The sequence below is a fragment of the Athene noctua genome, chromosome 3, assembly GCF_965140245.1.
Source record: "Athene noctua chromosome 3, bAthNoc1.hap1.1, whole genome shotgun sequence".
Classification (NCBI taxonomy): domain Eukaryota; kingdom Metazoa; phylum Chordata; class Aves; order Strigiformes; family Strigidae; genus Athene; species Athene noctua.
The window spans coordinates 17,095,035-17,108,800 of record NC_134039.1 but is presented as its reverse complement, the minus strand read 5'-3'; the positions used below and the strand labels follow the sequence as shown (position 1 = coordinate 17,108,800).

The window sequence follows — 13,766 nt, the reverse complement described above, 5'->3', positions numbered from 1 at the left end:
AACAACTAATTATGCCATTTGGGAAGCACAGGGTTTTGGGACAAAGAACTCATGAGAGAGTACTGGAAGACCCAGAGTTAATTGGCAAAGCAATTACAATTTGCAAAGCAAAGGAAATCAGCCGCATGGCTGGAGCTGATGGAATGCAGACAACAATCAGACAGTACAGACAAACTGAAATAATACTTGCCAGACTGAGTCAGGGGGACAGCAGGAGTTCAAAGAGGGAATGCATCCTCCCCTGCCCCACCAGCACAAACAAAAGACTCTCTTCCTCACTGCAGCAACCAGAGCGAGTCAGGGAGACACACCTGGAAACATTGGCACCTTGAGAGGAATCGCAAGTGCGAAGCACAACTATGGGACAGCAGCAGCGTTAGCATCGGCAGGACTTCTTCAGAGGGACAGCAAGGATGAAGAAAAGGGCTCAGTGAGAGAGGAACAGAACATGAAAGGTGGAGGCATTTATTAGCTGCAAGACTAGTTGCAGGTGAGCAGCATGATGACAGCAACAGAGAAACTGCCAAATGAAAAGACACTCTTAGGAAAGCAAATTAAATTCAGGCTGAATGCTGTCGATCTTAGCGCCAGTAGTGGAGCAGGTGAACCAACACAGTCAACTAAACACACAAGACTGGCTACAATCAGTAACTACCGGGGGGGCGGGGGGGGGGGGGGGGGGGGGGGGGGGAAGGAAAACATGAAAACACCTATTACCAAGGTTAAAAGTCTGTCAAACCCTGGTCTCACAAAGCACGTTGAATTCCCTGAAGAGGCAGGAGACCAAAATAGCAGAGACAGAATTAGAATATGTCTATGCAAGGATAAATAAGCTCCTAACATAGCACAACCCAGAGCAGTACAACTGTCCTTCAACTCACACACCTTACAAAGCTCTTCCTGCCCTGAGGAAGCGACTGCAAAAGACCTGGAGTGGGAACAGCCCTGGGAATTGGCGATGGAGCTGGGACAGCCCAGATGCCTGCGCAGAAAGAGGTGATGAAGCAACCCTCACCATGTTCCTCCTATCACAAACCTGACTGCTTAGGCCCTGAAGAATTAAACACCTTTATGAAGAGTTTTGTCCCTGCCTATGAGGGGAGAGAACAATGGCCAATATCAAATCATTTCTGGTGCTTGAGGTGCTGTGTTTGGCACTGAAGCTCTTTCTAGGACCCATATGAACTCAGATCCATGCAGATGTGTTTACTTGGGGCAGGGGGATGGTTCTAGAGGATCATCACCCAAGGCTTGGGAAAAACTAGACGTGCTGGGTTTAAGCAAAAGGTTCTACATAACCTATGTGGCAAAAAGAAAAAAAAAAATTTAAAGGTGAAGTGCTTGGCAACAGTAACACCGAGGCAGCTGCCAAGTCACCTGTCTCAAAATCAGCAGGAAGGTACACAACAATTCTTGGAATACTAAATTATATCAGAAAAATTATAAATGCTTGAAAAAAATTCCTTCAGAGCTTAAGCACCCTATAGGCACAGGGTGTCAGCTGAGAAACTGAAAAAGAAATAATGCAGATTTAGTGTTTTGAGAATAAGCAGTAATTCAGTGATCCACTGCTGATGCATTGGTTGGTTTTGCTGTATAAGCCTGCTTTACAAACTGAATATAAGCCTAAGAGAGAGATGGGAATTGCAGACACTTGCTAGCACAGGCCACAAAAATGCAGGGGAATGGAGCACAGCAGTGTATTATACTACTGCCTCACAGACTCATAGAATGGTTTGGGTGGGAAGGAACCTTTAAAGATCACCAAGTCTAGCCCCCCTGCCATGGGCAGGGACACCTTCCACTGGATGAGGCTGCTCAATGCTCATAGCTTTGAATGTTTCCAGGGATAGAGCATCCACAACTTCTCTGGACAGCCTGTTGCAGTGCCTCGCTACACTTGTGACTGGAGGCAGTTCCCTCAGCCTGCCCTTCTGTGCCCCGGCCCCTCACTGTCTCCAAGGCCCTGGGCTGGGCCCACACCCCACGTACCAGTGTCCTTCCTGGACTAGGGAGACCAGGATGGGACAGACTAGTCCAGGTGCAGATGCCAAAGTACCAAATAACAGAAGGGGAAAGCATTTTTACTGTTCCTTTTCTTGTTTTATTGGGGTTTTTTTAATCATTTATTGCCAATCTCAAAAAGAACTCCTAATGAAGCAGCTAGAAGGGACCTTAATGCTGAAGGCCATCACTTCCTGGCAGAACTGCAGTCTCCTGACTCTCCACAGGAACAGCTATCCCTCTAACTTGTTTGATCTGCTGCTATTCTTTGGCACTGCCACAGAGGGTCTGGCTTTATCTTCAACCACCCATCAGGAAGCCTTATCGTCCTCAGACTGAGGAACACCCACCTCCAGGCCCCACGGACCTCGGTGGTTCTCCAAGGAACGACTCTTGTCACCCCAGCACAGCAGCCTGGCAGAAGCCAGGTTGTCTCATCCCCTTTTCTTGTGGCTAAAAGCAGAAGAGATGGCATCACTTCAGGAGGCATGGGGGATGGAAAAGAAGGGCTCACACAACCCATGTCAATCAACAAAGTAATTGTTGATGCCAGGAGGTGGAATGGGTGAGCCCACAGGATGGCCAGGCACAGAGGCTGGGCCTCCCAGCTAATCCTGGGCACGGAGGCTGGGCCGATGGCAGGGTGCTGGCGGGGTGCTCCTGCAAGGCTGCTGCCACGACATCGTGGAAGGGAGCCCTGGCACAGTGTAGTGGTGTCAGGTGAGCCATGCTGGAGAGGAATCCGGTTCCATTGGTTCTTCTTGATCTTCAGGTGGATCCACTTCCATGGGCTCCACACCATCAACTACATGAGTGATGGCCGCTGCTACCATGCAGCTGATGGTGTTCCCCCTCTGATGCTGCATCCTCTTGCTCCACATCTCCTGCAACTGCCTATCTGCCTCTCCATGCAAAAGCAGACACCTTGCTGCTGTAGGACATTTTCCAATCATCCTTGGAACCCGAGGGCCTTGAAGTTCAGTGAATTGTGGGCTAGCTGACTGAATTTATAGGGACCGGAACAGAAGGCAGCAAGATGGCTCATGACATCAGGAGGCCACTATGATGGCAATATATGTGGCCAAAGATGGCTGTTCTGCAAGTTAGGGGGCCTGTGGCCTGAAAGATGACATGCTGTGGGAGGAGGAGGATGGTCAGGGGGGCTAAGAGCCCCTTTCCCTTTCCCTTGGGCACAGGGACTGCCCTCCACCTCCCCTCACGTGCCCTAGGCTCCAGTCCCCTCCTCATCCCGTGCCTGGGGTCCTCTGGATAAGATGTCAGCCACAGTGTTCCAGGAGGGTGAGGGGTCCTCAGTAACCCCCCACCAACCCAGGTCCCTGCAAGCAACTCGGCGCCCCACACTCATCAGTGGCTGCAAGAGGGTGAAGCACCAGACATCCTGTCAGCAAGAAGGGGAGGTGCAGCTGGTCTGTGCAAGGTCTTCCAGCACTCCATAAAGTCACTGTTGAATGCCAAGTATTGCGTGGAACCTTCTTTCCCATTCCTCAGCCCTAGCACATGGAGAAGAGCCATTTCCTCTGCATGGAGGCCCGAGGGAGAAGAGAGGATAGTGCCCGGTGTCCCTCAGGCTGCTGTGCCGGCACAACACAAGAAACCTGCTGGAGACCACCAAGAGAGGTCCACAGGGCCTGGAGGCGGGAGGGTTTCTTTCCACTCCAAGGTTCACCCTTGCTCTGTTCTCTAGTTTTAAGGCCAACCCTTCTCACTGTTTGGTTATTATTTTTCTACCTTAATAAGAAAGGGGTGCCCTGGGAAAGGCTTTAATAATGTGTGCATTATTAACACCTTGGCTTGGTGTTATTTTGAATTTCTAAGCAGATGCAACTACTCCTTCCCATTGGTATAAGAGTACAGGCTATGGGTCATAATTGCTGTTCACAAAATTTCCTTTGAAATAGGCATGCATTTATGTTCTCAAAACATAGCTATTGCAGAATGAGACTTCTTATATTTACTGCTGTCATGGTTTGAGCTCAGAGAGCGACTGAGCACCATGCAGCCACTCACTCTCCCCTTTCCCCTCCAGTGCTGAGAAGGGCAATATAAAGCAAAGGTGCTGCTCACTCCCCCTTCCCCCCAGCACTGGGTAGGAGGAAAGCAAAAGGCCCAGGAAATCAAGATAAGGACAAGAACATGTTCTCATCCATTACAGCATGGGGTACGGTCAGTCCTGCTGGTTCTTCCGCCTTGACGGAGGCAGAACTTTCTGGCATCTCTCCACTGTTTCCCCTCTCACGGAAACAGTCCTCCACAAACCAACTCCAACATGAGTCACTCCCATGGGTATATGGGTCACTCCTGCATGTTTCAGCCCTCCCAGCTCCAAACTACAACAGCAGGACCTTCTTCCCACAGGGTCCCAGCCTTCTTTGGGCACAGTCACCTGGCATGGTGTGCGCAGCCCCCACCCCCCAGCTTCAAATGAGTATCTGCTCCACCTATGACTTCCATGGGTAGCAGGAGGTGGCCCTGCTGTCCCGCCACAGGATACAGGGGGGCTCTGCACTGGTGCACCACCCCCCCTTCTCAACCTTTCTTCCACCGATCTTGGCTTTCACACAGATGTTCTTTTCACAACTCCTCCTCACAACTCACCCCATTCAACCTAGGTTCCCCTTCTTAAAAATGTTAATCGCAGAGCCACAGCTAATTGGCACGGCCTTGGTGCAAAGGCAGGAGCTTCAAGAAGCTTCTCACAGGGGGTCACTGCTGTAGCCCCCTCCCCCACTATCAACAACCCCCACCACTCACTCAAACCAGGACAACTCTTTATGTTAGGCAGACAATATATTTTCAAGGCAGACCTCTGGAAATCATAGTTGTCAGGTTTGATAGCAAAACTGGGTTCTGGCAGATTGTTGCTTTATTTTGCATTTTTGATTGAAAACAAATAAAACGCTCCCAGCCGGCCTGCTTACAACAAAACATGGATTGTGGCAGCTAATGTTGAGTGAGCTGCCACAGCAGCTAATTGAGGCTATTAGTACAGGGTGGTCTGGACAGGATATTCTCAGCCCATTATAAATTTTGTTCTGCAGTTTAGATGGGGTTAATAGCACCCAGACATGACTACTGCAATTTTAAAGAAAATAACATTACAAAATATAAATAAAACTAATTTAGGAAGTGAAGTATTTATGAGAAGGGCTGCAGATACCTTAACTAGGCTCAAATGACCAGCAGCACTGAGGAAGCTGTTGGAGTTGCCAACACCAAATATACAGGCCAAGTCAAACAGCCCACGCTAATGACATGGAAATAAGTGGCCCCTTGAAGCAAGGCAGAAACAGATTTATTTAGAATGGCGGGAAAAAATACACATATCATTAATGTAGATTACCCTCACTTCAAGAGAGCTCAGCTAAGCAATTCTGCAGCCTAAGAGGTGATGATGCAGATCAAGTATTTTTACTGGTAAATGGGATATAACAGTATACGACAATGAACTACTGTTTAGTGTGCATGAATTTAAACAACTGCAGTGAAACACAGGTTTCCATATGAGCATGGATCCCAATACTCACAGTCCAGAGGGCTAGCAGAAAAGAAAGTTGAAAAGATAAAACATGCCTGCTACAGAAGGCCCCATAGTCAAGTCCCTGATCTGTATTCAGTGTTTTTACATTACTGAGTAGCATTGGCTGTCAGTTGCTCGTATTTGGCTCAACTGGAAAAAAAAAAAAAGATATTTAAGTCTGTCTGAAATCAACATCAAGATCATGGAGACAGAAACCAGGAAGGAAGAAAACCCCCATGGATAATGCAAAGGCCTGGGACTTACCGGTTCCATCTCTGATGGAAAATAGTGACATAGACAAGGAAGAATAGCACAAGATGCCACCTAAGGGTATCAGATAGACCTACAATGAAAAGCAATAGGTGACAGCTTTTCCAACTTCTAAAACCAAGGGGGATAAGAAGCCACACTGACCTCTTTTCCTCTCAAAAAAATCCCATACGGGAAATAGTCACAGAATGCTGAAATAACTAAGCATTACAAAATTATAAAAACAGAATTAGTGACCTTTTGAGAGAGGCACTGATGCTTCAGGGGAACTCCTAAGACCACTCAACAATCTTTGGATTGTCTGAAGTGATCAAACATCTCTAAAACTTATTTGAATCTCATTCTGTGTAGTGGATTTAAATTATTTATTATGCCAACATGAATTATTGTTCTGAGGTGTCTTTGGAAAAGGCTGATTTACTTAACAACAACGTTGCCCCAGACCATCTCATCTCAAAGTGTAGGAGACTCTCTCCAGATCAGGAATATCAAACCCTTTGTGCTTTGGCATGGGAAAGTCTTCTCAGGAAAACGGAAGTACAGAGGAGCTCTGGTCAAGATCCCAGCATATTTTGGTTTGGCTGGTTGCACACACAGACCATGAATTTCTAACATTATGAACAACATAAGTATCTAAGGACCAGGTTCACATCTGTTTCCACCCAAGGCATTGCATTGATCTTTCTTAAATCTCATACCACATCTAAATAAAACAGCTTATTTCCATTTTTGGAAAGCCCTGCTCAGCTATTACTGCAAGCCTGAAAAAAGCAATTGAATTGGGAAGTGACTGGAAAAGGGAACATGAATGCACAGCAAGAACAAATACAATAGGGAAACTCAAAGTACAATAAAATATAACCCCATCAATTCTTGAGGCTATCATTGTAAGCGTTGGAGAAGGAACCCTATCATCACTCTGTTTCCCACTGCCATGACCTACAAGGCAACCTGTCTTCAGGAAAATATCTTGCTTTTTACCATATTGCAGATGTCAGTAATTCCAAACTGCCAGATGAAAGACAATGTCCATCATCTCTCCCAGTGCCACTCTTCACATCTGCCTGAACCTGCAGGTGAAAGGTGGCACTATACGATACACAGAAACACATCTTCAGAAGACAACAGCATTCCTCTGCCAACCCCACAGGGCAGAGGAGATGCACCGGAGGGCACCGCTCTGTGAGATCCAAGTCATCCTAATTCAGCCTGACTCAAGACAGGAAGGTGTGGTGCAGGGATACATGCTGTGCTGGCACACCACTACACAAATCTGTCACAAGTAACGTGTACATAATGGGATGTTGCAAGAGTTTATTTATAATGATAATATGTAAACTTTGCGAATGATTTGGGGATCTTCTGGGGCCAAACAAACTGTGAGCCAGGTTCCATGAACACAAACACTTGAAACTCTCAGTTCACAGGGACCCAAGCACTCAGTGCTGCTCCACAAAAAGGTTATTTGAGAGTCAAATCCCTACCTGACTTCAAGTAAAGAGGTGGAAAAAGCCAGGTTCACAAATTACCTGCAGTACATGCTCCAGCAGCAGTGAAAGGATACCATGGGCCCAGGACAAGCATGGCATAGCTACCCTGAGGTCCAGGCAGCCCCTGGCTGCTGTGTTAGTGAACCTCACAACCAAGCTAGAGTACGATCCAAATTGCTCTTGGTGACTCTGGCTTCTCCACTGAGTTTGTGATAGTGGTCTGTGCTGTGAATATGGGCCTGGGAATTTTGACTCACTTTACACATACCAGTGCACGTGACAGCACTTCTGACCATCCTCCAGGGAGACTGAACTGACCACCTGGAAGTGAAAAATCTGCCCCACCTGCAGTGTCCATCATTCTCCCTGCAGCTATAGCAGCCCACAGAACAATGCTTTAGGGAACGGAGTTGCTTGGCACAGGTCCTGTGAATGAAGGTCTCACCAGTGTCTTCAAAAACACAGAAATATCATATGCAAACCTCATGGTATACATGTTCCCCTGCTGCTAGCACTTTTCTTCAGTCGGGATGAGGTGCTTTGGGGGTGATACCTAGTTAAACTTTTCCTCTGGGTTAACAGTTTCCACAGAGAGGAAATAGAGACTTCAGCCACCACTGAAGAACCACATGGTCCAATCTCACCCCATGAGCACTCAGTAACCTTTGGTGCCATTAGCTACGCAAAACAGCAATACTGTGCATGTACAGGCAAGTAACCTTATGTGTGAGTGATTGCAAAAGTCAGCTTGTGTGCATGTAAATGAACTTGTGTATGTAGGTGTGCTCACCTGTATGCACAGGTGCTTCTGACGGTGCGTGGGCAGGGGGGCTGGAGAAGAAGTCAATGCATTACATTAAATGAGCAATTTCAGCTTTCTGTCAGCTATTTTTCTCATACAAACTCATATACCTGCCCATTCAGACCAATACTTGGGTCAGTTTTAAGCAACTCACACTGCTTTTTAGTAGCATGGACGCCTGAAGACCAGAGCATTTACCATTGAGGGGTGGGTAGTAAGAAACCAATTTTCTGGGGAAGGAAAAAGACACTAAAGATGTACATACTAGGGAGGTGGAAGTCTTGCCATAAGGACTTTTTTATTCACACATCTCCATGGTTTCTTCTGAACCCTTCCTATTTCCCACTTCAGACTGCACACTACTAAGTTAGAAAAGCAGCAGTCTGAGACACTAGAAGTGGGACAGAAACCACTTGTCACAATCCAAGATAGGAAGATAACACATGCCCAGTGTTATTTACATGCAACAATAAAATGTGGAGGAACAGGGGTAAATTGAAGCAACCAGGAAAGGCAAGTTAAAGAAGGGCCCCTGATCCCTTGTTCCTACAAACTGCACCTCCCAGCAATCTAATCTAATCCTGCACACACTGCTTGTACATGGCTCAGTGAGATGCTCACATCTGCAATAAAGGAAATCCATGCAAGTGCTTTGTAGTCTCCCAAGATACCATGGTCTTTACAGCAGAAAAACTGCACAGCAATGGCTAGGAATGACCTCACCTCCAGGTTTCTTCTGGGATTGGGATTTGCTTTTACTATGTTGACACAAGGTTTTAAAGCAAAGGGGGATCACTGCACATCCTCCTTGCCTGCACACACAGTTTGCTGATGCCAGCCTTGCTCCCTCAGAGTCATACCTTTCTGCATGGGTGGGTGAGACGAGGCACTGCTGGGCACAGAAGAGAAAAACAGAGGTAACAGGAGGAGATCCCTAACCCACCAGCCTTTCTATCCAAACAGAGCATTGCAGCAGCTCTGGGAAAAGGCAGTGTCTTGGGGTAGGGGTCTTCCCTGAGTAAGACCTGTCCCTGTCCTTGTCCTTTCCAGCCGTGCTGCCAAGCCAACAGCATTACAGCAGTAAAAGCAGGGTGCAGGACTCGTTCTCCAGCCCTGGCTGCTCTGTGCTTTACTGATATATTTCTCCCTGCCCAACATCTCATTCACCCTTGAAATAAGAAAGTTTCCCCCATCTCCAGCATTCACATGTGGGAGCAAAGTGTGCTGTGTAGCAGCTAGTCAAGATGAGAAAAACATGTCTATCAGAGAGCCCACTTCACAGAGGTTAGTGCCTGTCAGCAGCAGGAATAAACAGACTGTCTCCAATTCCTCAGGTTTCTTGGCAGGGAGGCAGTGTCCTGCCTGTTACAACTTGTTTTGTATGACAACAGGCCACATTTCATGTGAGGAGAGTTGTGCCCATCTTCAACTCACATCATCCTGCTTGTTTTTCTTCACTCACCTGTAAATGCGTTTAAGATTCCTATAAATACGTATTGGGCATCAGACCAGCCAAATATGTCCAATTAAAAAAAAAAGGCAAGGTGCACAACAGCAGGAACAGAAACACACTCCTGCCCATAAGAGACAACATTCCCACCAATAACACTCCTTGGGAAGAAGCATCAGGAATACCCTGATGCAGTCACATTACATGGAAAAAAAAGATTATTTTTTTTACCAGACTGACTGTTTATTTCAGCATCACCTTCAAAGCAAAGCTATCACTCACGAGAGCCCATACTATCATCAGTTCAGCCCATCCCAAGCCTCCCTGACAGCTAGAAAAGGGCCCAGATCAATTGAGGCACACGTGAATCCCAACCCACGGGTTATATGAAGCACAAATTCTGCACCTGAGGCTGATCCCTCAACCTTTGACTTTAACATTACAGCAAAGCAAAACTCATGGCCAGAGCCTCTCCCAGCATGCAGTGATATAGCACCATGGAAGCCGACAGGTACCAATGATTGCAGAATATTCTTCTAGGTCCATTGTTCCATTTCATCCAAACTTATTTATGTGCTTAACTTTGCTGCACAGCAGAGCTGTTTATTCATCAAGGAAGGACAGTCAGGGCATCAATTTTTAACCATCACTTACTCAAACACAGACACACCCAGGCCATCTAACATTTGCTTCCTCCACCACACACTGATCTGGTGGGGGAAGAGGAGAGGAGCATAAAGCTGAGAGGATCCACCATGCCTGAAGACTTGCTCTAAGGTGCTGACCTGGGAGCAGGGGTGGTGTGGGACCATCACAGTGGCTTGTGCTCGATCCCATGCATGCTAAGAGGAAAGGGAGTACTTTCTGTGAGTCCTTACAGTCTTAGAAGACGAGGGCTCACCTCTCTAGAAAGAGAAAACATATTTCCATACACAGGCTGTTCTGCAGTGCCCTTTGGGGAGGCAAGAAGAAACTTACAGATATGGGAGATGGAAACAGTCATCTGCAAATCTCCATCCAAGCCCAGCAGCTCTTTGGCTTTCTGGCCCCAGTGGAGGGAGTCTTTTAGTCTTTTGCCCAGAAAAATGACCCAATAAACAGCCTTTGTATTTTATCATTAATAACTAGGGAGGCTGTTGCATCAGATCAGTTGAGGTGGTAGCTCTCAGTTGGTCCCAGGTGTGACTTACGACAGGGTTCCCACCTGGGACATGTGGCAGAAGACGATGCAGAAATGAAAGGGGAAAAGTATTAATTGCTCCCAGAGTCACTCCCTCATACACCAGCTCCCTGAGATATCCAGAAAGAGTCACCACGTGGAGTCACAAATGCAGCCGCCCCAGTCCCCAGAGAAAAAAACATTACTTAGTTTTAACAGCCAAAAGAAAGCAAATACTATTTGTCTTTCACTCCATCTTCTGATTGCTCATAAAACAAAACAGGCTTTCAGAGGTACTGGGACAAGAGGAAGGGTGGGGAGGGTCACAGCTTAACCTTCCTCCTGTTAGCAGGTTCCAGGATCCTGGCTACGAGGCCAGGAAAACACGACACCAAGTGCCCAGCACACTCTCAGCGCCTCAGCTCTCCAGACTCAGCTGCTCTTGCTCTGTGATGCTGCAGAGCCGTGAGGAGCTGCCTGCTGGAGGGTTTCACCCTCCCACCCTTTCCAGCACTGTTTAAATGCCTTCCACATGCAACGAGTGGCAACATCTCTGGTGGATTTGGGTGAATCTGGATGTTTATATAATCGAACTTTTATATAATGTAATTAATTTTCCTCATTCTCTGTTTTAGTTGGTAGTGACCATAGTCATGTCACTGTTTCCAGTTTCAGTCTTAAAAAAGAATGACTTTTATAAGAGATGTAAAAATAACCCTGTCTAAAAGCAAGGAGGAAGAACCCAATTCATAAGAAAAGTTGTCTGCTCCTGCACATCTCTTCTGTTCTCACGCTCTCTGCCTGTTTCTCCCATCCCCTCCCTCTCCCTTTCCATTGCTGGCAGCAAAAGGACCGTCAACTGTACAGCTTCAAATACCCGACTCGGCTTTCTCTTCTTATAGTCCCTCATGTTAAATACCTCCAAGTGGTTTGTTTTCTCCCTTGCTGCACCATACAAGTTCTGTACATACCTTTACAGTCTTCTCCAAGGATCTTTGGGGGGTATTGGCAAAGTGGTATACTGCACAAGGCTTGGCTAGATTGCATGAAAGATGTAATGCAAAGTAGACTTGTAGCACAACTCATCTTCTCATGTCCCAGCTAATTCCATCAGGCATAAAAAGCAGATTATAGCTAAAGGATTTATCCTAGCCAAAGAAATCAGATTTCTTACTCTGGTGGAACAATAAATATGTGTTTTAAGACTTAACATCATATATAATACAGGACAAATGGACAAGCTGAAGTCCTGTAATGGACTTTTTGGGAGTAGACATTTGTGGAGCAACTGGCACAGCCACAGTCTAAAGCTTTAAGACTGAAACCAAGCCTGACTCATGGGAGTAAGAATCGGGGGTTTCATAATGTGTAATGAAGGGACCAAGACATTGAGAAGTATTAATAGTTAAATGCTCACATGTATTTCAAAAACTACTATCAAATTAGATTGGCACCAAGCACTAACATTATTTTAAAAACGGCAGCAAGAACACCATTGGCTTTTGCAAAACCTCGGGCCATTCAAAACTTTCTTGTAACCGTAAAAAAAGAAGAGAAGCACAACCCCCCATATGTCACTGATAGAAATAACTGTTTTTCTCTACTTCAGAAAAAAAAGAAGCTAACTGCACTTAGTACCAGTTCTGCTGTACTCCTAAAAGTTTGCACAAAATGAACCCGTTAGTAGGCGAGCAGCGTGCATCTCCAGGGTATGCATTCTCTCCTCCTTTGCATACACTTCTTCGCTCATCAAAGCGATATTCAAAGCATCTTTGCCACCTTCCAGGTTAGCACCTGAGCACCGAGAACAGGAGACACCTCAAAGCCGTGACTCCGGGCTCCGCAATTCCAGCGAAGTCACATTTTGATAGGTCCCCTGACAGAGAGGAGGGTGAGAGCCGACAGGCCAAAGGCAGAAAAGCGAAAACGCCCAACACTCAGCTCCTTCCCGGGGGGACAAAACCCACCTCCGCCCCCGGCGGCTCCCCAGGAAGCAGCTCCGCGCTCCAGCGGGCTGCGCTCACCCGCTCTTCCCCGGCCGGCCCGCAAACGGGGGCACCGCACCGGGCTCCCGAGCGGCGCCGGGGGAGCCCGAGCTGCGAGGGACGGGACGGGACGGCCCCCCCACCTTGTCTTCCCCTCCCCTGGCGCCGCGCGGGGGAACTCACTGCGGTCCGGGGGAGCCCCGCCGCCGGCCGCCGCCACCAGCTCCAGGTAGGCGGCCCAGAGCCCCAGGGCCAGCGCGCCCAGGGCCAGCAGCAGCCGCAGCAGCCGTCGCCGCCGCCGCAGTCGCGCCAGCAGCCGGCTCCGCATGGCGCCGTTCAGCGCGCCCGGCCCCGGCCCCCGCTGCTCCGGGGCATGCTCCCGCCGCCGCACCGGCACTGCACGGCGCGGCGCCGCGGCCTCGCACCCCCGCCTCCGCGGGGCGGGCCCAGGTGCGGGGCGGCGCCGCGCCCCCGCGGGGGCAGCTCCCGGCCGGGCTCTGCCGCCGCCCCCCGCACCTACCCCCGCCCCGCGGGGGCCGAGCCGGGGGCTCCGCGGCGGCGGCGCCGCTTCCCTCCCTCCCTCCCTCGCTGTCCCGCTGGCCGCTCCAGGGACGGCGGGCGCCGGGAGCGGAACCGCCCCCGCCCAGGCCGCGGGGGTCCCGCGGGGTCAGCGCTGCCAGCGGTCAGCGCTCCCGCCGGGGCGACCGGAAAAGCCGCTTCGGCGGCGGGCACGCTCCCCCGGCTCCTAATCCTCCTCAGAGGGGGTTATCGTGCCGGTAGGAGCGTTGGCGGGTCCCTCTGGTGAGAGGACAGGAGATGGTAACTCCTCTGCACGGAGAGAAGCAGGACGAGAGCGGGCGATTCAAACTGACACAGTTACACGCAGCTGAATCAATTTTAAAGCGCCTTTTCACCTACTGCAACAAGTGTTATTTACTTCAAAGAGCTTTGCTCGGTCAGGAGGAACAGGGCTCACAGTCTCCTAATCTCCTTTCTGAAGCAGCTGAGTAGTCGCGATGTTACACGGTTCAGACCCACCAGAGGAGGACGTTGGAGGCCCACGTGAAA

At 48.8% G+C, this 13,766-nt stretch overlaps 1 protein-coding gene across 1 annotated transcript in view; it reads right to left on the bottom strand.

The window, feature by feature from the left end:
* The window catches only part of B4GALNT3 (beta-1,4-N-acetyl-galactosaminyltransferase 3), a 71,500-nt gene extending 58,474 nt beyond the window's left edge, over nucleotides 1-13,026 (bottom strand). The window contains exon 1 of the mRNA XM_074901156.1: nucleotides 12,882-13,026. Within this exon, the coding sequence (XP_074757257.1) occupies nucleotides 12,882-13,026 (145 nt within the window). The remainder of the gene's footprint in view (nucleotides 1-12,881) is intronic.
* Nucleotides 13,027-13,766: the final 740 nt, after the last annotated feature.